The sequence below is a fragment of the Pempheris klunzingeri genome, chromosome 15 (assembly GCF_042242105.1).
Source record: "Pempheris klunzingeri isolate RE-2024b chromosome 15, fPemKlu1.hap1, whole genome shotgun sequence".
Lineage (NCBI taxonomy): Eukaryota > Metazoa > Chordata > Actinopteri > Acropomatiformes > Pempheridae > Pempheris > Pempheris klunzingeri.
The window spans coordinates 22,403,210-22,427,647 of record NC_092026.1 but is presented as its reverse complement, the minus strand read 5'-3'; the positions used below and the strand labels follow the sequence as shown (position 1 = coordinate 22,427,647).

Here is a 24,438-nt window from a genome sequence, read left to right as displayed (position 1 = left end):
TTCAGCACAAGAGCATGAATTATATGGATCTTAAAGGGAGACAGTGTGTGAAACAGCCTCAAAAAGAAACTGGTAAATAAGATCATGTGCTGATGTTCTAGGGAGCTGAGCTTTAAGGTAAACCTTTATATTGTTACTGCACTATCCCTTGTTTTCTTCTTCTGGAACTTTGCTTACACCACAAGATTCTCAGGAAGATTATCTTCCTCATACAATTCAAAGTTTTCATGAATTTGCAGTAAGGATGGGAAAGAGGTGTCCCCTTTTCTCCTTTTGAACGTATTGTCCTTTGTTTCAAGAAAATACGGTATAAATGTGTTCAAATTCAAATAACATGAAGGAATAATGAGGCAAGAGGAAAATATTGTATAAAAACAATAATGTAAACACAATACACACTGAGTGCTTACGGAGGAGATGAGTACGTTTATTGTAATGATGCTTTTATGAGAACACTTACACTGTAATAAAACCTATTCACAAAATGTATGAAAAGACATGCATTTAAAAATATTTAAAGAAATTTGAGAAACAATTGAGAAATTAAGAGTTTCTATGAGACACATTTAAGAAAGGGATGTTCATTTTCATATAAACGTGTATTTAACAGACATCTTGACACATTGTGCATGAAAAACCCTAAATATTGCATTTATATATTGTTACCATTTATAGCCCATCACCATTAATTAATCAGCTTATTGAAAGGTGAGAAAACTGTCTCAGATATTCACATTAAAGCAGCCATGCTACTGAAGGCATTTATATGTGATGTGCGGTGGCCGTTCCGCATCAGCAGTCCAGACGAAGTGCTGCTGCAATTGTACCCAAGCTTTTGACCTTTATCTCAGTGCAGAGTGAAAGCAAAAGTATTGCTACAAGATATTCTTGGCCAGCCTCATTGACGGCCTTCCAGTAAGACAGCATAAAACTGCCTGTTGCTTAATAATAAGATTTGGCAGAGGGAGGAAATATGAATGGGGCCATTGTAGCAGGCAGCCGCCCTCAGCCTCTATACAGCCGTTGTGGATTTTCCTGTGAAGAGCAAAGACATTTAAGCATCAGTTCACACGTACGTTAAAAGATCCTGTGTCATTTTTCTTGAATCTAGTGCAGCAACTTGCCTCTTTCTATTTTACATGACGATACAAACACTAAATTCTGGAAAATATATTAAACACAGCATCTTTTAAAGTGAAAACTAGTCCAAACGTCATTACTGCATTTGTTTTTCACAAATGTGTAAAGAACAAGGTTTTTAGGACTCAAATATAGACAGACATGACTTGATAGGAGGGACAATTCTGTGGTGCAAAAACAACAATCACCCACCTTCCTTTGGAGTCTCTTGGCCAACTTTTCATCAATCTTCTTCGTCAGTTCATTCACCCATTTCTCATTGGGGTTAGCGCATAACACACGCCCCCTCCTCATGGTGAAGCTACAAGATAATTGGGGAATTAAAGGAAGAAGAATTAAAGGTTTAGGGAAGTCTGTTTTGAGTGTGGTCAGTTTTAAAGTGAATGCTCTTACTGTCTGTGCCTGTGTACTTACATTACAGCAGGGATGTTGCAGCCTCCATCTACCATCTGCCGTCTGTACATCATTGCATGTCTTTGACGGCTGTAGGTCATTGTTTTCACATACTTCAAACAGCAGTCGTCATACGCCACTGAGGGTACAGTAATCCAGTAAAGTCAGACATCTAGTGTACTCAAACACCATCTTCATTTAATATAGATAAAGTCCATTAAATCAAATAGATCAATCAAACAGCAATTTGGACAATCTGGAAATGCTAAAGGTGCTGAACAAAGCAATAACTACAAAGTAAGGCATCATCTGCCTACGCAGGTACTTAAGCAATAACCCAGCCTCACTGACCCTCAATTTATCTTTTCTGCATTACATGCCACCACCTATGAGACACCACTACCAGATACTTGCTGGTCTTTTACAAGTGTCTTACCTTGTGCCAATGCAACATAGAGACAAGATATGACCAGCAGGAAGAACAGCGTGTTGAACCGCATGGTGCAGCCTTTAGTCGCAGCTCTGAGAAGAAACTAGATGGATGCAAAGAATTACAATGTTTGCCTGCAATCAACCTTATCGCCCCATGATTATTGTACCTCAGCTCCTCCCACACGTTCCCTAGTCACACTTGAAACATTGAACCTTGAACAAACAATTCACATCTGCTCTTTTTGTGTACACGTACATGTGCATTCTATATGTATCCAACTTTAATCTGAACTATAGTGTGTTTAACAAATCTCAGTTTCTTTTTGTCCTACAGTCCCATAGTTCTAAAACATGTAAAAATGTTAATGTTTCCATGATTTTTTCCTTCCTCAGGTGAGAAAATTACATTTATTTATTTATTTATTTATTTTTTGTACAAAACAAAATCAAATGTTATTGCCTTTGATGCACTGATATTTAAAACAACAAGTGTCTGTTCACTGAATCTGTGGTCTGCACTGTAAATTTGGCCTTTGGCTAAATCATGATCAGTTTTCATGTGAACGGAGTGTTTTAGTGTTAAAGTGAAGTAGATGAGTGAATAACTCTAACAAAAGTGTTACAAATTATAAAAATCTTCCTCAGTCTTCTCTTATACTGTACAAATGACCATTATAAAATAGAGACAAAACTCACAAAATTAAAGCAGAGTGCAGTGCCTCTTCTTAGGACCACAGGTAACTCACCTCTAATGCTCCAGATGTGTTCTCCTTTGTGTCGTCCTTGTGTCTCTGCAGGTGAGGTGAGGCACTCTTATAAAGCACTCTGAGGCATTTTGCCAGGGATCATATTTCAACAAAACGCAACTCACCTTTGCACCTCGGATCATCTATCTTTCTCTTTTTTGTGTTTTTTGTTTCTACTTTATTTCAAGCTTTCCCCCCTGGAGTTCATGACAGACACACAACTATTTTAATGTGTTGCTGAATCCAGTTATTAGTCTTTCCATATAAAGGTTCTGATGAAAGAGAAGTTGGTAATTCTCATATCGTATATGTAGGGGTGGGAGTCACTGGGGTTTTTTTACAAATGACAATTGACTGTCTTTGTCTTGCCAACATTTAGATTTAGAAATAGGAAACAGGTTATGGAATTAAGTCCCATGTTGCCTCAGGTTGTTGTAATTGGATTCTGGTCTGTTAAAGGTCTTAATGTCCCCTCGTACTGACAGATATATGTTGAGAAATACTTTGTCTTCCATAATGGCTGTTGAATGAAAGTGCTTAGAGCCATTATTCTTAGATAACTTCTGCGGAAATCCTTGCACTTAGGAATGTCTTTTAACAAAAAGACTGCAAAAACAGACTCAGACAACAGAATGTTTGTGCTACCATGCAGCTGTACCATGCATTCATACACCACATACCCATATAACTAATGTAATGTACATGCAGCTAATGTCCTCACTATATAAAACAGGCTAAATAGCATAATTAACATCTCACAGGAAAACCCCCATTCTCTTTCAATATATGCATTTTAATGGCACCATAAGCATCATTTTATATGCATTTCTCTGTAATTTGGCAGGATTGGAGGCGAATGAGAGATAAACTGTAAAGCACTTTGGATAAAGGTGTCAAAATGCAGTCCATTTACCATTCCTTTTAACCCTTTCTGTGTGTGACACCCATACTATGAGGTTTGCTTGAAGAGACTGAGCATTACACAACATTATTTCCCTCATGGCTGTTTTACAAACAAAAATCTGTCAAAAAATGTTGTGTCAGCCACTTTTAAAGTTTTAAATTTAAGATAAAAAAACGCTCATTGATGGCACTCCCCGTGTTGTTGGTCCTGGGTGCAGTTCCATTATCAATGTTGGAGATATGTGAAATATTTCAGAAAACTATTTCCCCTCCCTCGGGTTCATGGGTTTTCTTTTCATACACATACAATACAAGATTTGTCTTGTTTCCCAGAGAAATCCACCTCTGGCTGCATCCCATTTTCAGTCTGTAAACTTTGCTGTGACATCAATTCTACGCTTCATTTGAAATGAAGAAATGCTCATTTTTCTCAGACATTGAATAAATCAACAATAATAAACTGTACGTTGTACATTATTTTCATGTTAAGATAAATTGTGCTCACTGTGGTTAGTAAACTGTGGTTTAACATAAACACTGCAGAGAAAATTAGTTGATGTACAATAAGGGTAAAGGTGTCTCTGTTGCTCATTTACCTTGTGTGGAAGTCCCCAACAGATGGCAGACAGTACGTTTTATCAGGCCATAAAGGTTATATCTCGGAATCAATAAAGCTCACACGAACTGACAACCAAACATCTGAAAGGCCTGCTTTGACCCTTGGTGCTGACAGGAAAGAGGAAATAAAAAGTCATTAATTACTGCAATTATAGGGCGTGACAAATGAAGCAAATCTAGATTGCTGTGGGTACTCAGACCCCAAAAAGTGTGTTGTTGTGGGAATATGTGTCCTGTAAAAACCTGTTGACTTTTGCAGTTATGCTTGTCAGTATTCTCAGAGGAGCTTGACCCTCTGTTGTATGACACTTTAGTTGTGCAGGATCAGATATGAAGCATCCTTCCTTCAGCCATAGAGATCTGGCAGCTGAGAAGCTTCGCATTAAATAAACTTGTCAGTGTTGCCATATCGCGTATCCACCCAAAGCTTTGCCTTTTGATTCTTGTAAATAGGCTGCAGTGTTCTTTTCACAGAGACATCTGTGACAGATATTAATGAGCCTTTAGTGCCTGAGTGGACATTTGATAGCACTATTCACTGTTTATACTCTTACCAGGACTCACATCCAAACACCCTGCTAACGTCCAGTGAGGCGTTTTATGCCTGCCCTTTTCATTTCCTTTGCCTGCAGGATACTGATGCTCACTTCCCTTGTTTATTACTCTACAACACGATGCTGTACGTTGTATCCTACAGAGAGAATTTTGAGAATTTCCTGTTTCTTCTTAGTTGCCACCCAGGCATTGAAGCATTTCATATAAATTTGCTTGGCTGTGATTCGTTCACAAATTGCCTCAGTCTTTTTGTGCAGTTCTGGTCTTGCTCCCTGCTAGTTGTGTGTGTTCGCTCACAGTACAACATGAGAGAGATCTTGGCAAAACAACCTGTAATTTCAACAACAACAAAAAAAAAACTATAGACTTGGCTGTGATCATCTCTATTCCTGGTTGTGACTGCATATTTGAAATATCCTGATGGATTAATGGCTGTGAATATTTGTCAGGAGATGATGGTCCACTGCCAAGGGGACTTGGACTCAGGCCTTGTGATGATACACTGTGTTGTCTTCAGCATTCTTTCACCATCAGACAATATGATATGATGTTTTTTGCATGCATATGACAGAGGACATATTCAAGAGGCCATTTATCAGTGTGTGAGAAACTTTACTTTGGCACACAGTACAAAAAACCCTACAGTCAGGATGAAGACAGAACTGTCACTGCTGTAGACTAAATGATGACGCTGATTTAATATTTACCTCTGTTGCAATCATCCATTTGTAAACTGCATGTACCTGAAAAAGAGAAACACAGAGGAAAAGAATCCAAAAAACAATTTTGCCTTTACTGGCTGTCATGTTTAATTTTTTTACTGATTTGGAAGAATCGGAGGGGCTCAGTGTTGGTGTTTCTCCTTCTCGGAGCATGAATGTGCAAAGAAACGATCCTATGTTAATGTCAAAGGGGGGAGGAGATAAATTAGTTTAATAGGTGTAAATTTGCCCTGATCGTTTTAGGTGAAGAGACGTCACAGGGTCTCTAAGATCAAATGTTTTTAGACCTTTTTCTTACTCTTAATGTAGACAGCTGTTATGTCTGGGATGTATTTCCTTTTGTGACAGCGTGTGACAGTTGGGACATTTGGCCCTTAAGCATGAACCAATGGCAATTAGTGACGGGGACAAAGGCCGTCTGATTTCAAAGGAATTCGGTAAAAATGTGAGACATCCATGATGACTTTTTTGGGTTGGAATTTTAAATTAAGTCTACTATGCCACACAAGGTCTCCACTGAAGATTCACTGGCTTCCCAGTCTGCATCTCATGGGACACCTAATAGAGCAAGTATTATTTTAAAAATATATTTCTGAGTAAATCCAAAAAGTACTTTGCTATACATGTCTAAACTTACCAAACTTGTGCAGTTTTTCATAGAGAAACAAAGCGTATTGCTGTGCCAGTTGAGCAATCATGCACCAAACACACAGCCCAGAATCCATGGTATTATATTCAGATTAGAGAAATTAATCAATGCCCAGCACCAGACTAGTGTAAATATACATAGTAAAGCTGTAGGTAAAGATGTAAGGGTGGGGGTGGTGGATGGGTGCGTTCCCGTCCCACAGTAGTTTCAAAAATGCTGGCACTGGATGTTAACAAATAAAATCTGGGATTTTGCACAAAAGTCCAATGTTAATCTTTCATTAGGTATTGAGACACATGCAAAGCTATGTCCAAATATCACTGGTACATTGGGACGTGTAGAGAGCACTAAAAGTCCTCCAGATCTCTGCAGTTTTGCTCACCAAGAAGAAGCAAAATAATAAATCTTGACTTTTGTGTTGTGAGTGCAGTTTTCAAGCACAGCATTTATATTTTACTCATCCTCATCCTCATCCTACATCATCCCTCAGCTGTATTTACCCTATCCAGAAGCTGTGATCCTCAGATGACACCGCACAGAAGATAAGATCAAATACTATGCCACTCAACTAATAAGATGGTTTGGGGTTCGGTGAAAGAATGGTTGCATAATTACCCTTGTCTCTTTTCCAGTAAAATTCCCCTGGGTTTCATTTTTAGGTTTTAGTTACAATCTTCTGGAAAGAAAGAAGCCTCTTATGTAACATAGTGCAGCTGAGGTAGTCTTACAGTACTTCAAAGCAGCATACAGTCATTCTACACATATTACCAACATCAGGAAGTCAGCTTTTCTGGTCTGTGGTGGATTCTGTCACTTTCACTATTCTAACAATGCAACAGATGTTTGGAAATCTGAAACACTGGATGGTAACACACACAATTGTGTCCAGCGCAACAGAAATGTACAAACATTTAGCTGAAGTATAATTACAATTTAGTGAGAGTTAAGCTCCCTGGCCTGCTACCAATGAAAATGTTGACTCACTGATTTACAGTGGACATTGGACATCGGTTGCGCTGATGGATAAGAAAAGAAATGAAACAGTTATGGCTCAGAGCACAAGCCAAGCTCTCCTGACAGACGAGGGCCTTCTGTGGCAAACAGCATAAACACAAGCAGTGGCTTGTTTGAGTTGCGCCTGAAGGGAAATTTTAAGTATGATTCTTTCTGAAACCTCGGTCGGCATTGTGCAATACAACCTTTTATGAAATGTGCTCTATTCGGTGCTCTTTAACCATAATAACAAGACAATAACAAGGAAAACAACTGGTTTATGTTTGGGCTTTATTTACCAACTGTTTTCTTGGCCAGACTACCTGAGTCTTGCTTCTTTATATGGTTTTGTCTGACTTGGTCACTTTTCAAATGAAACATTTCTTACATGTCTGTGTAGGAGTTGGTGCTTTAGCCCTTATTCTACAGCAGAGAGAGAGAGAGAGAGAGAGAGAGATGTGTTTCATTCAACAACAGAGAGCAGCCCGAATGGAGCTATTGTTAACCTCATTATTATCCATTGTTATCTATTATCAAGACAATGAAACAATCATATCATTATGTCCGGAAGACAATGTCATTTTTCACTGATAACATGTTAATTGTCATGATAACAAGAAACTGTTTTGAATTTTTTTTTTAAAGATATAGAAAATGTAGATTTAAAAATACCGATATTTCCCCCGAAACAACTTAGCAAAACCAACCTTAGATTACTGAGAGGACACTGGATAGCTGTGACATGTGAACACGCTTAGTCTCACTGACAAATTTGTGGTTTAATAATGTACAGTATGTTACAACTGTGTGTACAACTGTTTTGTTGTCCTTGTTTTTAGTTGTATGCCTATTTCTGCTTGAGTACATTGAGAGCAATGGAAAAAGAAAACTCAAATCTCCTTGTATGTGCACACACACACTTGGCCAATAAAGCTGATTGTGATTCGGGTAAAGTGGGCTTACCTCCAGCTTTAGATGCTAGTTTGCCCTCTGGTGGCAGCTAAAGTGAACTGCAAGGGTTCGAAACTGGAAAAATGACCAGCAAAGCAGCAGATGAGCAGATCAGCTCAGTCTGTGCACAAGCCAAAGCTGTTAAAACACCCATACGAAAACAGCTGGATCACTCCAAAAATGCCTGCAAAGCAATAATGCCCTGTTTGCTTCTGTCTAAGGTCCATATGGCACTCCTGGAGCAAAGTGGCTTTTTTTTTCTGTTTTTACAATCCTGGGAACCCTCCATCAGTGCACACCACTCCGTGATGCTGTCATATCTGATTCACATCATAGCAAATGAGGCCTCTATAAAAGGTACCAATGTGCCAGTAAAAGTGGAGAGGGCTAGTGCAAGCTGGTGTAAACAATGCTCGTTTCAAAACATTCGAAAAAGGTTTTGCAAATGTTTTATGAGATAGGAAATATATTCCACATGTTTGTTAGACCGCAAGGAGACACACAAAGTGTTTTGCTGGGAACATTGCCTTTAAATAAAACTTAACAGGCTATCTTTAATTGAGTCTGTTTAGTAAAACTACTCATTCTTGACATTGCTGCAAACCATTTGCCAAAGTGTACCATAGGGCTTGTTTAGATTTTATCTCCTTTCATTATTTTCCATCATAAACATGCATATAGATTCATCACAGCGAACATCATGTCACTGTCACAAAAGGTGCTTTTCTGACAATGTTAAAAAAAGACTCTCCTGTGGATTCACCCCATCTCGCTGTGAGGCAGCACTGCGCCGACATACGTATGAATGTAAACACTCTAAATCCACCAAACGTGAACTACGCCTTGTTTGTTTACCTTCACATTATTGGTTATCATACTAAATACCATGTCTGCACAGTAATAATTCTAGGGAGGTTGTAGAGCAACAGCTGCAACTGAAAAGGCAAATAAACAAGGAATGTGTCCAGAACAAAATGGTTTTTAGAACTGTATATCCAAGATTAGAATAACCCTCAATGTAGACAGTGTATAAATATATGCATGACTTGTTTATGACTCACCCTTTGCTTTTGCCTCACCCTCCTCCCGTTCACTTATTGGTGCATGCTACTTATCTGCTGCAGAAGCTTAAGTTTTTGTCTTTTCTGCTTCTCTTTTGTCCTGCAGGTCTCCTCCTTAACCCCCCAGGACCGGTTATCCCTCAGGAGCTCCTCGTGAAGTCAGTCACTGTTGCACTCCGGTCGTCTCTCATCTGTTGTGGCTGCCTCTGCTTGTGCACCGTGAACACAGTGTCAGATCTGTGCAGCATTTCCGCCTCCTGGCAATTTGTCTCATCCCTTGGGGGCCTCGGGGACTCATTTGCTGACATCGATCATCTCGACAACAATGAGCTACAACTAAGACAACTAAGCTGTCGCCATGACAACACCATCCTGCAGAGGAAGATTGTGAGGTGTGTTTGAAAGCTCCATAGAGAAGCAAGCAAGTGGACCTTAAGTTTTTTTTTTTTTCTTTCCAAGGTCATACGAAGCTCACTTTATCAATATTATTATTTAGTGTGTCTGTATCATTCAGGGCCATCTTATCACAGTTAATGATCACAGCATTTCTGTAGGGGCCTGAGGTGATGCTGTATTAGTAGGTTAGGCCATCCAAGCAGACTTAAAGCTGCTTCCTGAGGCTGGTTTACAAGTGTTCAATAAAAAACACAAACACAGAAACAGCTACGGATGGTCAGTGTTTGCATGGTTTGCTGAAGGGCACAGGAGAGAGCAGGGGCCGCTCACTGTTTTTAATAAACGGCGGCAATGTGCTCTCTGCCACTGAAAACATCACTGCCTCAAACTTGTATTATCTGCGCGGTGGGTTGTGGGTGTGTGAGCGTCGAAGTAAAATGGCGGACTTGGCAAACGAAGGTGAGTAAGTGGCAGTAAGAGAAAAACAATACAGTTACTGTGCCGTGATAAACCGTGCCTATACACCGTTTGCATACTTGATAACTTAAGAGAAGCCGCTCGGCCGCTTGTTAATAGTGAGTTTGAGTTAATTATAGCTCCGCGGCGTTCACAAGACTACAACGTTAGCAAGCAGGCTAACAATGCTAACGACCGGGCTGTGGGTAATACCTGGAATGCCTCGGAACGCCCTCGATGCTGCCTGCCGCTAGCTGGCTTACCTCCTAACGCTAGCACCCGGCTATTTATAGGCAGCATGTTTTGCCGCTTGTGGTGAGCTAAAAGATCTAATGAGGGAATAAACCAAAGCTCACTAGGCCATAGAAGATCAGCGCTGCTTGTAACAAAGCGAAAGCACAAGTTCGGCGTTAGTTTGGTGGTGTTTCATTTGAAAATAAATGTGTACAGTACGACGCTCTCCTTGTTGTTAAATGTAGCTAGCGCTCAGTTGCAGTTCATTTAGGCGCGTAGAGGGAAAAAACGGCAGCTAAGAGACAATGCTTTGGTGTGATCGCTGCTCCCCTTGTATCTACTTTTATTTATTCCGCTCATATCTGCTTGTCATTGCGAGTATACACTAACTGTGGGAGAATTCTGTGAGTATCTTTATGTCGTTGCATGTCAGGCGAGATGACTCATGCGGGATGGAGCGTATTAGCAAGCTAACTATAGCCTGTAAGCTAAAGCTACGTCCGGGGCTTTAGGGAACAACCAGTGGAGCCGACTATTTGCTGGAATGGGTCAGATAGTGTAAATGCTAACTGGTTAACATAAGCCGGGAGCATCTCTGGATGCCTGAATTTCTGCAGTGAATGGCAGCGTTGCATGCTTGGAAGTCTTACGTTCATCAGCAAATATAGCTGAGTGCAAGCCGCAGAGAGATACAAAGCTGGATGTTAAATATAGGTCACACAGCATTTTCACGTTTTCTGCCATTAAACGTGTTTCATACATGCTCGGCTATTATTAGCAATGAGGGGTTGTGTTGGAGACGATGTGTGAAGGTCCAGTAAACAATCCTGGCTGTGTGCTCTCGGCTATTTTGGCTGTTACCGCATGCATTTATGCCCCGGCAAAACGACAACGATGCTACACCTGCTCAGTGTAATAGGCCCAACCCAGACAGAGGAAAACCTTTGTCTGCTAACATTATAGGATTACACACCTTACAGAGGTTACAGTGTGAATGTAGGCGCATTAAGTGACCTGAGGTGACATCACATAATTACCTGCACTGGTGATGGTTATTCATGATGAAGGCTCATAGCAGCTACAACATCTTTGGTTGTGAGTTGTGTAAAATCCCCTTTTTGGTTGCAAAAGTAGCTACAGTCACTGTTAGGCCACGAGGAACGGCTGGAAGTTAGGTGTCTGTGTGATTCGTGGGTATTTATGTTAATATCTTTCACATTTGGTCACATATGACATTTTAGGATTGTTTAGCTCAACACAACGTGATCTCATTCCTCCTGGTACTCTTAATAGGATTACATGATTAACTGTGGTATAGCCTGATTAAGAGTTGTTGCTTTCTTTTGACTTGCTGACATTGACTGAAATTAGACATTGGTCAGCATTATAGAAATGTATTTTCTTGAGTAGCCTCGGTCAGATTAATTTCACACTTCCCCCTTCTACACTCATTTTTGACCCTCCAAAATCTGACATTTAAAGGTGTAGTGTGCAGGATTTAGTGGGATCTTTGGACAGAAATGGAATATAATATTCATAATTCTGTTTTCATTAGTGTATAAACACCTGAAACTAAGAATCATTGTGTTTTTAACTTAGCATGAGCCCCTCATGTCTACATATGGAGTCCACCGTGTTGCATTGCCATATTTCTACAGTAGCACAGAACAGACAAACTAAGGGCCTTGTGTGGTTGGCGCTGAACTGGCAGCTTGAATTTGGTGGATGCACTGGTGGGAAGATGAAAAGAAGAGGAATAAGTGGTTGCTGGTGCTGGCTAACCTTTTAATGTTGTGGAAAGTTTGAGAACCTAATTTTTTTTTTTGACAAATTGAGAATCGTGCTTATTGTTTCCCTGAAAGACACCTTAATTTCTCCCAAGGGAGGGGTGAAGTGAGGGATATTCAGTTGGTTGCAATCTGAAACCTTGCTGCGGGATGCAACTAAATCCTATACCCTGCACCTTTAAATAAACTGTTGTTTTACCTCATGGAAAGCATCACCAGGAATATTTTATAAAGAGGTACTGTAAGTTTGTAACCAAAACTTCAATTAGCCATGCAGTCTGTGAAATATTGGGTCTAATAGGATGTACCTTCCTGTATTTCAATGCCTGTTGCATGCATCACTGTACATTGAAATTTGAATTTTGGTTTAGTGCTTGGTGTTTGTGCTGATTTCTGCTAATTCACATAGCCTTCTGGCTTTAGCAGCATTCATGCTCTTGCTACATTTAAGAGCCTTAGCTATTTTGTTTGCTACTGTAAACCATGCAGAAGAATCTAACAGACAGGATTGGAGTACGCTTAAAGTTAGTGCTTGGATGACTAGCCCTCGTCTTCTCTTAACAGACAAGCCTGCCATAGCGCCCCCTGTGTTTGTTTTCCAAAAAGATAAAGCACAGAAGGTAAGTTGCTTTTTGGTATTCAAGTGTTTATTGAGATTGAAGCCACATTTTATGATTTTGCAGACCTTAATGCTGATATTCAGTCTGGACTGCATTCTTGAAAAGCACGTTTTGCCAGAGAGTGTTTCAACTAGAGTGAAGAAGCCTTGATGAAATGTTAAATTCATCTTGCTTCAGCTCCAGACTGAATACCACCAAGAAAGATGCAACCTAATGTTGTTTTTTTTTTATGTGACCTTGTGTTTTTTAATGATTTAAAAAAAACATGGGCTACTCTTTTGTGGAGCTCCAACCAAAGATTATCTTCATTATGTATTAAGGTGTCAATCAGTTGATGAATCAGATAATAAAACAACAAACACATTTTATCTCAATCTGTTGAGTCCCCCTCATCCATGGCTCCAAAGTGTGCTTGTTTCAGGTGTTCTCTCACTGCCGTGTTAATCCTGTACCATGCAAGATTGGTTTAGTTTGCAGCTAACACCCTTTTTACTCAAATTTAATGTGAAGTGCTCCCATACTTAAGATGATTTTGGTGGAACAGTTTTCTCCACCACTTTCACATTTGTTTGTTTTTCTTGAAATGACAAAGCCAACAATACAGATCCAACGAATCAACAATGAAATTCTCGGCCAACGATTTTTTTTAATCAAATTTTTTCGATTGCATCAATTCATTGTTGCAGCCTCACTCTGTTGGGATAAATAAGAAATCATTGCGTTCTCTTTGCAGCGATCTGCGGAGGGCTCAAGTGCAGAGGATGGAGAAGGTAAATCTAATGTCCAAACTGACCACTTTTTTTTGTTGACATTACCTTTTTAAAAGAAATGGATTTACCCAAAGTGCAATATTATTAATGTTAACATTTTCAGACTCAGATAAAGACGAGGGAAGCTATCGCCCCCCTGTGAAAAGGGAAAGGACCTCATCGTTCCCACCCCCACATTCTGGTAAGGGCACGTGGTGACTAAGCACAGCGTTTGTCTTTTCTTGGTTTTTGCTTGTGGTGTACACATTGATTTGTATGCTGAGTGCAATGCCTGTTCGCTACTTTGCAGTTCCCAAGAACAATGTATTCATGCCCTCAAGTTTCTGCCAGTCTCCGACTGGGAACTCTGACTCTGAGCCAGGTGAGGTATCCAGACCACCATTAGTTTCTCTTCACAGCTTAAAGGCCCCCTGCAGTAAAACAAAACTCAGTTTCAAAGGTCAAACATGTAATTTCTTTTTCAACAGTTAAAGGCAACAAGCACAATAAGTTGACAAAGATTGGTAACTTTTGCTTGTACTATTTTTTAACATGTGCTTACTTTTTCTAACATCATGACATCAATAGCTGCAAATAAGATGTCAGTGAAGTTTTGTGCACTCCCTGCCTGCAAATGCACCCCGTTCACTCTGACCAGCTCTAGTTAACTCACATGTGGTAATTTTACTAGTGAGCTAGCCCTTAAAGTATCTGCCTTGGAGGTCTGACGTTATTCATGGATGAAGGACAGTGCGCACTTACAGAATGCAAACTACCATAGGCATGAGTGTTTTTTAAGGAATGATTATAGATAAGTGAATGTAAATTAAAGATGAGTGCAAGTGTTAAGTTGAAATAAACAAGAAATGTACTCTAAACCTGCTGTGCCAGATCAATGCATTCCCAATTAAGTGAGACATGTCTGTATCGGTTCAAGCTGGTTTGTTGTAGTTAGCTTCTGTTTTGAGATTTGGTTATTTTCACAGCGTTTGTCCCCCTCTCTTTCTGTCTATGGCTGCACCAGCGGTCTGTGTCGGTCTGTGCCAGTTTGTGTCTCAAATAGAACATGCGATACACCCAGAAGAGTGAGGTGAAGCCTATTTATTGCATTTGTTTGGTTATGTAGTTATCAGTATTAAATGGCATAGAATACTTCTTCATTGTGGGAAAATTATGACCTTGTATGAACCGTGGCCATGCCTGTACTTTAATGTAGATCTTTTGGGGATTATGGCAGTTTGATCTGCCAAGTAAGTGAGTAAGAAACAAAGTACCAGCCAAATTTATGATGCAAATAATAGAAAAAGTTGAGCGTGATATTGGTAAAAGCACAGGGTTTATTGTTATTATAAGATGCCAGAGTGTCATGTGCTGGTAGTTGGCTGCAGTTTGTGTAGTGCCACTGAACATGTCAGAGAAATGGTTTGGTAGGGATCATAAGGCAGTTATAGTTGCGTTATTTTGTGAGAAAGCCTTTCTTTCTCTTCTAAAGGTAGGTCGGTAGGTTAGGTTATTAAACTAGCGTGTCACTTTGCTGTGGTTTGGGTTCCTCTGTGGCTCAAACATACTGGATTTATCATATTGCAGTAGGTAGCATGGTGTTCCCCATCTCGGGCAGTACATTTGTTATGGTAATGTGCATTACATTGGAGGGAGGAACGCAAAACAGACAAAAATAAATAATAATTGATACTTTTTGCCTAAAACAAAAAAAAAATAATTGAAAAAGACATTGAAATTGAGCAACATTATGACTGCAGTGGGACTTAAACATCATAACAAAAATGTATGTGTGTTTTTGTGAATTATTTGAAATTTCTGTTGTCTTCTTTGTATTCGAGTGGTTGAATTCCTTTCAGGAGCTCATTTGGCAGAGTTATTTTAGAGTTGGCAGAGGTGATGTCACCAGTTAACACAGCTTTGCAGAGAGGAGGGGGCATCCACTTGAGCAAACAAACAGGGCATAATTAATAACCATTTTTAGCATGTTACATAAAGTACTCCTTTGTAAGTGAAAACAAATGAACACTAGAAATCAAACATTGATTGTAATACTACTTGCATGCAACATTACAGCAAGTATGGCAGGTCACCTGTTCTGTGGTACTGGTGGTGTTAGGCTAAATTGGATTTTTAAAAAAGGCTTTTGTTTGCTTGTGTGGTTGTTTATTTTTTTATTGTACAGTTGTGTGTAGTGCTCCTATATGTGTTTTTGCTGTATTACTGGTTAGTAAAAAAAAAAATAAAACAATGTTCACCAGACATGGTAATGATCTCTTAATTGTAAAGAAAAAAGAGGATGCATTTTAACAAGTGCCTTTGGCTTTCCGCCTTAGCACTGATTAGGGACTGGTCATGTCAGGCTAATATAATAAAGACACTGAGATGGAGAGTGAGAGGTAGAAATAGATCCGAGGGCCCTGCCATGGGATGATGTGGTAACTGGCCCTGTGGTAGAACGGTGCAAAGAGTGCAAAGCCTTTATAGGTTGCTAGATCTTTTTTTAATGTTTGCTGTCTCCTCTTCTCCATCTCACCAGAGGAGAAGCCTATGGGATTCCGTTTAAAGCCACCAACTCTCATACATGGACAGGCACCAAGTTCAGGTTGGTCTTTAAAGTTGTCGGTCTTCTTTGTGTAACATTTTCTTTAATTGAAATGGAAAAAAGATTTGAACCCAGACTTAGACCCCTTTCGTTTGACCCCTCTTAGAAATGGAAATGGTACATCTAGACATCAACATGTAGACCCAGAACATCTCATTCTGTTTAAAAAGTCTGAGACAAGTTGGCTCTGTTGCAGGTGTCCCAAGTCAGAAACCCAAGGAACAGCAACGCAGTGTCCTCCGCCCTGCAGTTCTCCAGGCGCCGCCCTCTAAATCACATATAGAGTCCAGTGAGTGCAGCTTGGAGTCACCAGCACTAGTTGATATTCATAAACATTTTCAGTTATAATTTCTTCTTTGTCTGATAATTAATTTAAGCTTGAATGTCAGTAACATCCAAAGTGCAAGTGCGTAGTGTGTTTTCTGCATGTGCCCCACAAACTACATTTCCTGTGGGACAGTTAAATGAAAAAATGATCTCTGTCTTTTCTGTCTGTTCCTTCAGATTCCAGTTGTGGAACTAACGGTGTGAAAAAGTCATCAGATGGGGCATCTGTGACTCAGTCCCTCTTCTTGAACAACACAGAGCACTCAGCCACCATGGCCAAATCACTGGTGAGGAGAGGTTAAATCTGTGCCTGTTGTAATCAAGGGCTTGGATTTAGAAAAACAATGCCAGTTGGTTCAGCAGACATTTTGTTTAAGGCATCGGACAGTGTGGGTATATACAGAAGTGCTACAAATTAGTGGTTATTTGAATGCTCTTCTGTAATGAGGAAGTCTATCTAGTGAGGTATTCATGAAAAAATTATGCAAATGTTAGATATCAAAAGAGTCCCTGTACTGCAAGTGAACTGTTTTAGTAGAAGGCGCTTTTATTCTTCTCTCTGTGTTAAAAATATTGTAGAGGGGGCTTTTTACATAAATAACATTTAAATATAACATTGACCCTGGGGCTTTTTGTTCTCCTTTCAGAAACATGAAAATGAGGAAGATGGAGCAAGTGGTAACAAAGACGGAGGCGGAAGAGAGAATAAGGAGGCAGATGTAGCAATATCTTTTGTGTTTGGTCAGAATATCAAAGACAGAGCAAAGGTGGGTGGGTCTGTGTAACTGTTGGACTGTACTTGCTGACAGTCTGATCACGTCTTGCGTTAAAATATATACTTACTTTATGTTTCATTTCTGACTTTTATGTATTTCTATAGTAACATTAGGTTAAATTTCCGTTCCCGTAAGAGGCTCCAGTAGGATGTTTTACAAACTTTTGTTATCAGTGGAACTTGGTTCAGACAGTGGCCAGTGGCAGTCGTGTAGACGTGCATCACCTTTGTGCGTGGAGAGAGGAAAAGGCATAGTCCATGATAGCCTTGCTTGCTAGCTCCTGGCAACGAGCCAAAAAGTTTGCTGTTTGTAGTCCCACCCCCAACAACTTCATCATCCACGCTAAATCCACCAGCGAACCATCCGGCTGAATCCTGGGCCCCGGCTAGTGCACGCCTGCTGGATTATGGACGTAACTCTGGTGTTCGCGGAGCTTCGCTAAGCTGCTTTATTAGTTGCTGGAGGGATCGCTCTGTTTTGTTTTCGTTGACCAAGATCCTGGAGCTTTGCTAAGCTTCTTTATTAATAGCAAGAGGCATTGCATCGTTTTGTGTTCTTTGGCCAAGTTTTGTGCTAAGCCTTAAAGTGAGTACGTTAATAGGTGTTTCCTTTCATGTATACATTAACAGGTGGTAGTTTTCGGACCCTTTCTGTCTGTGGTAGTCTGCGTCGCAGGGTGCAAATTGGTGTTGGTATTGACCGAGGGGTAATATCAGCAGATTAATCGGCTATCAGCTTTTCTTTAAAAATCCACTAACAGTTGACCTCTAACACCTGTGAGAAATTCCTGTAGTGTTTTATGGCTCCAGTTCCTGATAAGAGGTGCATTTCCTGTGGTGTTTTGTACAATGTCCATTATTATTTTGTATAATTTTGCAATCAGTCTGAAACTGTTGTGGCAGGAGTGTTTGAACAAGATTTTGACAATTTGGAAATGATGACTCGCTGGTCACTTTCTTGCTATCTGAACCTCAGTCAGGATTTTTTACAAGTTTGTTTTTTGTTTTTTTTTTATTTTTTATAAAGCGTTTAAGTTTTAGTCATATCTTTAAACATAACTTTTTTTTTTCTCTAGTTGGAAGAGAACAGTACAGAAGACAAGTCAAAGGATGGTGTGCCACTGGACTCTCAATCAGAGGGCACTAATTATTTCTTACAGTACATCTCTACCCCAAGGTAATGAAACTGTGTCCTCCTTCAAGTATTTTTAGCAACTCATCTTCATGATTAATTTCCATCAACTCACTAATATATTTCCTTCTTTCCTGTCTTGTCAGTTCAAAAAATGCCACAAACAGTACAGACAGTGGGGCAAAATTTGTTTTTGGGCAGAACATGTCTGAACGAGTTCTGGTGAGTTGATGCAGCTTGTTGAATAGTGAGTCTGCCATCTGCCACATTGGAAAACTCCCGACGATTGCACTTTGAACAAGTTCCAATGATCAGCTTTGTTGTGTTTTCAGAGTCCCCCGAAGGGCGAGTCCTCAAATGAGGAAAATAAAGAAGTTTTAGCTCCCCCTGCTTCAGAGCCCTCATCACAGGAAACCACCCCAGAGAAGGGTAAAAGACAACCCCACTGATTCTTGAAAAAATGTTTTGATGTTTGGCTTGGCTACTGATAGTCTTTAAGAGAGACACTTGGCTACACTCCCATAATAACCACAAAAACAAGACTTGGGACAGATAAATGAGCAGGTCAACAGAAATGTAAGATTGAATCCTACCAGAAATGGTCACTCAAGTATGTCTTTATCCTATAAGTTATGCAAAGGTGTGTAATGTCAGCATCAAATTTAGTTGGCATCTTATGTCAGCAGAAAATATAGAAAATGATACACATGTAAGACTCAATACTGCATGACCTGGTTTGAGGAATTTGTTTACAACTAGGAGGCTATGACTGTTTACATATTTCTTTGCTTTAGAGAAGGTATTTATTTAGTTAAATGCATGAACTCTTATTTTATATCCAAGTGTGTACACAATTCAACATTGCTATTTTGTGGGCTAAACATAAAAGGTTATATCCCCTAGCCGAGTATGCCACTTTGTCCCCTTTGACAACAAAAAGAAATTCAGTTTTTACAGCTCCTGCATGCACAGACATTCATTAATGATCTGCAGCAGCCTGTGCATCTCCTGTGCTAAGTGATGGAGTATTAGCCTGGGTCCTTCATCATCACTCTTCAGCACTAGATAGTCCAGAGTTTTCACTGTCAGTGCAAGAACATTATGGGAATCATGAGAGACTCTCAAGCAGCATTACTTTTAATAACAATCCCTGTAACCAAATGTAAACATCAATTAGGTGCAGATTTCTCACAACTGTATTTTTTTCCTCACCAGTGAACAGCGTGTCAGAATCTTTGGAGGAGTCTGCAGCAGCTTACACCAAAGCCACAGCCAAGAAGTGCATCTTAGAGAAAGTCGACGTGAAAACTGGAGAGGAATCAGAAAGCAATGTTTTACAGGTAAAGGGCGGGCCCTCTTGATTCAACACATGCTGTAAATAAATGTGGCAGAAAGCAACAACAGGTCTTGTTTCTTGTCACTCCTACTTCAGATGCAGTGCAAGTTATATGTTTTTGAGAAGACTGCTCAGTCGTGGATAGAGAGAGGTCGAGGTTTGCTGAGGCTCAACGACATGGCATCAACAGACGATGGCACGCTACAGTCTCGTCTAGGTAAACATACCTGCAAAAACTTGTTAAGGGATGAAAAAGTAAATAGACAACTTACTGTTAGGAATGTGCATAGCTTCAGGGTTTTTTTATGGTTATGAATAAAAGTGATTGTGAGTCAAATGTCTGTGCTGGATAGATATGGGGTGATTATTGATGCTTCATTCTTAAGTAAAAAAAAAAAATACAAATGATTCTTTATCTTGGTTTTCATCACCATGATTATTACAGTCCCTGACTTTGAACACAAGGGGGAGCCAATTCCTCTGCAACACACTTCTGTGGACAATCACCACATACACTGAACATTTATAATGGTAGAACATGGAATAAGTAGTTTATCATCAAAGACAGAAAAATATAAGACAAAGTTTTGTTTTTAGCATTAATTGTTAAAAAAGGATGTTTTGCTGCACATCATTTTATTTCAGACCGTAGGTTCATAGTAGATAACATTTCTTCTCACTGTATTTATGCTGATGAACATAACTAGCATTATCAAATCTTGGCAAATGTAACATCCTCAGTCATCTTGAAAGGTCTAAAGTTATTTCCACTATTAATTGCATCTGTTTTGTTTTTCATGACAAGAACTCACTGTACTGAGATCACAGAGTCAGGTAGAGTAGAGTAGAGACTTAAAAACAGTAAAAGACTGAGGGTTTGGTCCTGTAGTTCATTGCTGCTGTGTGTGTTTGTGGTTCTACCCCTCCAGTGATGAGGACCCAGGGCAGCCTCCGGTTGATCCTCAACACTAAACTTTGGCCTCAGATGCAGGTGGACAAGGCCAGCGAGAAGAGTGTACGAATCACTGCCATGGACACAGAGGACCAAGGAGTCAAGGTCTTCCTAATATCGGTATGTGTCACCAAACATCATTCTGGGGCCGTGCAATATTTTTCTTCAAGCTTGAGGAAGATTTTTTCCCCTACAGTAATGCAAAAAGACTAAAAACGTGTTCATGTCTGATAGCTATAAAAAAAAAAAAAAGACAAATAAGGGTAAATCTTTTTAGCTGTAGAATGTATCTGCTTATTTGTAGCACAAACTGAAAGCCTTCTCATTATTCACCTGGTTCCACTATTAGTCTATTATTATTATTATTATTATTATTATTATTATTATTATTCCCAGCTTATGGGAAGTGATAGAGGTTAAAAAGTAGAATCTGCTCAATAATCAGTCCTCTCCCACGGCCTCACCTTGTGAGAGGTCTCATCAAAACACAGCGAGCTTTTCCACGTCATCACTCTTCTATAAGTGATGGTTAGATTTGCTCCAAGACAGCCAGCTAATAATCCTGAGTCACGGCAGTCTTATTAAATTCAGTGGATGCACTGATACTTAGCCTGTTCATCTCACTGTTTATGGGACTGTGACTCAATACAGCTCATACATCCAGTTATCGTGACTTTCTAAATGAAAATATACCTCTTTTTCGGCCATCTTGTAATAGCTTGATTCTGTGTGTTTACGCATAAATCAAATTAACTGTATTTCCATACATCACAAAGCCATATATTGTATCATAAATGAGCAGCTAGTAATCTTTATTTGTCTCGATTGCAGAGAGAACGGACGTAATTCAAGAGACTCATATTAAAGGCAGATCTATATTCAAAATGTTCTATTCTATATTTTTAGTAAGAAGCATCACTGTTTGCAGGATCTGCTCCTGTTTTAATATCCTCTGTTCTCTTTTGTTTATTTGCTGTAATGCACATTTTTGCATCATGAATCTATCTGTGCAGTGGTATAGTGATGCAAGACCCAACCCTTAGTTTAGATTTTTAACCGAAGCACTGCTCTCATTCACTTGTGCCTTTCAGTTGACGCTATGCTACTGTTAATGAAATTCAACACTTCCTGTGCAGATGTTTCACATCAAAAGCTTTCTAGTGGCTCAAAGGGCATAATCCCTGTCTTCAGGCAAGCCTTCAATGTGAAGCACATCTACATGGAGAGTGAAGTTGTCCTCCAGAACAGCACTGATCACATGTTAATGCCAACAGTGTAATCTATATGAATGGGGATGTTTTTCCTTCAGTCTGGCTGAGTGGTCTCTCCCTCTGTCTGTTCACTTCAGGGTAGCTCTAAGGACATAGGTCAGCTGGCTGCAGCGCTACATCACCGTATCTTAGCCCTGAAGAGCAGGGCGGAGCAGGAGCCCGAGACCCCGGCAACAACCATCCCGGATGCCGATGTACCGCAGTCCAACGAGGACGACAGTGACGAGGAGGACAATGCCTCTGCCTCAGCTTCAGCCTCCACTCCTGCTACAAGTCAGTGATTTTTTTTTAAATTTATTTCTAGTGTGTTTCAACTTTGTTTGCTTACTTTTAAACCAAATGAATGTGATAATATGGAGCAGTTTGTTTTGTAATGTACATATTCAGACCACTTGTCTGCAAAACCATTGCCAACCTGCTGTCGCTTTGTTCCTGCAGGTAATTCAGAGGGAGGAGAGAGCCAGGCAGCAGGGAGCACATAGCGTCACACTTGGACAGCCTGCGAAGATGCTGCTGTTGAGGCATTTTGCTGTAGGCATCTCCATGGACACCCCTTGACCAACATGGGTCCTCCAGACCAGTACTTTTGGATATTAGAAGTCTAGCTCCAGGAAATAACCCCTTGTGCCGGAGTGTCTCACCCAACTCGTGCAGTTCATCTTCTCTGCATTCAGCGTAATATCTGGAGTCGTTTCTTCCCTCCCTCTCCTGTTTTGTGTTTTATTTTTGTTTTCGAGTATTTTTTCCTCTCCCCGATAGCAAAAATAAAGACTTCAAAGCTTTGGTTTGGGACTTTTCTGCTCATCATATTGATGAGTGTAAGGGTGTTTTCCTCTACATTTTAAAGTATGGCACATGTTAAGACTGCAGTTTCTACTTTGGGACCTTTTTACTCACTCTACAGTCGTACCTCTGGACGCCACACATCCAGAGGAGCTTCATTCACAGTGTATTTGACTAGTCATCAGTCAGTTGTTCCTACATTGAGTCCAACCCTCCTCCTTCCCACCATCCCAACCAGTCCGTGCGTTAGGTTTTGGCAAATGTAATTTATTTTGGATTGTCATTTTCATGAGGCATCTCAACACATATGTGCTGTTTGTAATGGCTAGCCAAGACCACTCAAATTGTCATTAATAGCAGTTTCGTATATTTCCTATTGACCTATATTATACTGAATAAAAGAGTGAAACAATGCAGTTTCTGCTAACTTAAGTCAATGATGCGAGGGCAAAAGAGCAGAATTCACATCAAATTTTTTTCTAAATTAATAAGATGTGTTAGTCATTCACCTTGTGTTTTTTTAAAAAATGATTTCTCTTTTTTTCCAAATCAAGAAATTTAACTCATCAGTCTACATTTTGCATGTAACTGTTATTTCTTTTTGTTCTTTTCAGCATCCCATGGGTTTACTGTGTTAATACATATTTTTTTTTATTTTGAAAATATACAAACTTTTTATCCATTTACATTTGGAAACATATTGGAATGAAGACTTAACTTCATGTGTGGAAAATTTGAGTGATAACTGTAATACCTTTTTGAATGTCATGTACATTTGAATATATCATTTAGTAGCGCACCATGTTTTCTCATCTCCTCCAACTGCCCCCTTTACAAAATAAACCATTTTGGACTGACATCTGGGTTTTTTTCCCTCCTGAAACCTGATTTTCTGTGCAAGATCCAAACAAAATCCCAAAACCAAATTTCAGACTCAAGACATCAGTGCATTAGCACGTTGACTTTGTGTTCTGTAGATGTAGTAAATCAACACAGCAGCTAAAGAAAAGGAGAGTGGTTCATCTGCTTTGTATTCATGCGGTGGGTCTGGCCTACTGGTTGATGTATGCTGTGCTCTGACTGCATCGAGCAGGAATCAGACCAAACCTTGCTTATATACAATATGCATCATGCACAAGGTCATGAATTTTTGATGCATGTACCTATCATAGCAGCCCGACACAATCGTATACATCCAAAATAGGAACATAACTGCTGCTGCTCCCAAACTCGCCTCCTTATCTGCCTTTCTGTGTCGACTCGGTGGGAAAGTAATTTTCTGCTGTAAATGACTGTGTGTTGTAGTGAAAGTCACAAAAAAATTGACCTTAGATGTTGGGACTGTATAACAAATTGATCTGCATCATTTACAGAGAGGCTTTCCCTGAGGGCTTGAACGCAGGTTGTTACACTGGGATCTCATAAACCTACAGAAACTTTCTTTTGGAGGAACTATTGGAGAAATTCGCAAAGTACTCAGTCAACCTTAACTTCTGTAGGACTTAAAAACAGACGTTATAAAGTGCTTTGTGGGATGAGGAAAAGAGATGGCAAAAAAATCAAGGTGTTACAAAATCAAGAGAAAGCAAAGAAAGTGTGTTAACAGGATCCTTTAGAGTCAAGGAGAAACAACAACAAAGGCAAGGTCACATTTCATTTTCGGCCTAGACCTTGAACAGCCAGAAGTTCCTCCTCTGTGTGTATGAAGATCCTCTCGGTGGTCAGAGGGCACATCGCTCTTTGAAGTATAGAGGGTAATGCTCCTTTATGTCACAAGAAAGTGAAAAAGCGTAAATGTAGAAAGCAAGCCTTTTACCGAGAGTCAATGGAGACAAGTTGTGTGATCTCAGAT

At 39.8% G+C, this 24,438-nt stretch overlaps 2 protein-coding genes across 4 annotated transcripts; one reads left to right on the top strand and one right to left on the bottom strand.

Annotated features, from left to right (window-relative positions):
• Positions 1–411: 411 nt before the first annotated feature.
• ccl25a (chemokine (C-C motif) ligand 25a) lies at positions 412–2,732 on the bottom strand. The gene is made up of 5 exons (XM_070845705.1): positions 2,712–2,732; positions 1,970–2,066; positions 1,555–1,672; positions 1,333–1,441; positions 412–1,035 (listed from the first exon to the last, which is right to left on the bottom strand). The coding sequence occupies exons 2-5, from the start codon at positions 2,031–2,033 to the stop codon at positions 1,006–1,008; spliced, it is 321 nt and encodes a 106-aa protein (XP_070701806.1). The 5' UTR covers positions 2,034–2,066; positions 2,712–2,732; the 3' UTR covers positions 412–1,005.
• A 7,230-nt stretch (positions 2,733–9,962) lies between these two features.
• ranbp3b (RAN binding protein 3b) lies at positions 9,963–23,432 on the top strand. 3 transcript variants are annotated; one of them, XM_070845606.1, is made up of 17 exons: positions 9,963–10,018; positions 12,601–12,656; positions 13,390–13,426; positions 13,530–13,607; positions 13,716–13,787; positions 15,945–16,010; positions 16,207–16,299; positions 16,515–16,624; positions 16,985–17,104; positions 18,189–18,289; positions 18,391–18,466; positions 18,577–18,673; positions 19,460–19,584; positions 19,677–19,797; positions 20,510–20,652; positions 21,881–22,076; positions 22,242–23,432. In XM_070845606.1, the coding sequence occupies exons 1-17, from the start codon at positions 9,997–9,999 to the stop codon at positions 22,283–22,285; spliced, it is 1,557 nt and encodes a 518-aa protein (XP_070701707.1). In that variant the 5' UTR covers positions 9,963–9,996; the 3' UTR covers positions 22,286–23,432. The 3 variants fall into 3 exon arrangements, with proteins under 3 accessions (XP_070701707.1, XP_070701708.1, XP_070701706.1); XM_070845607.1 differs by lacking the exon at positions 16,207–16,299; XM_070845605.1 differs by lacking the exon at positions 9,963–10,018 and having other exon boundaries at positions 12,573–12,656.
• The last annotated feature ends 1,006 nt before the right edge of the window (positions 23,433–24,438 follow it).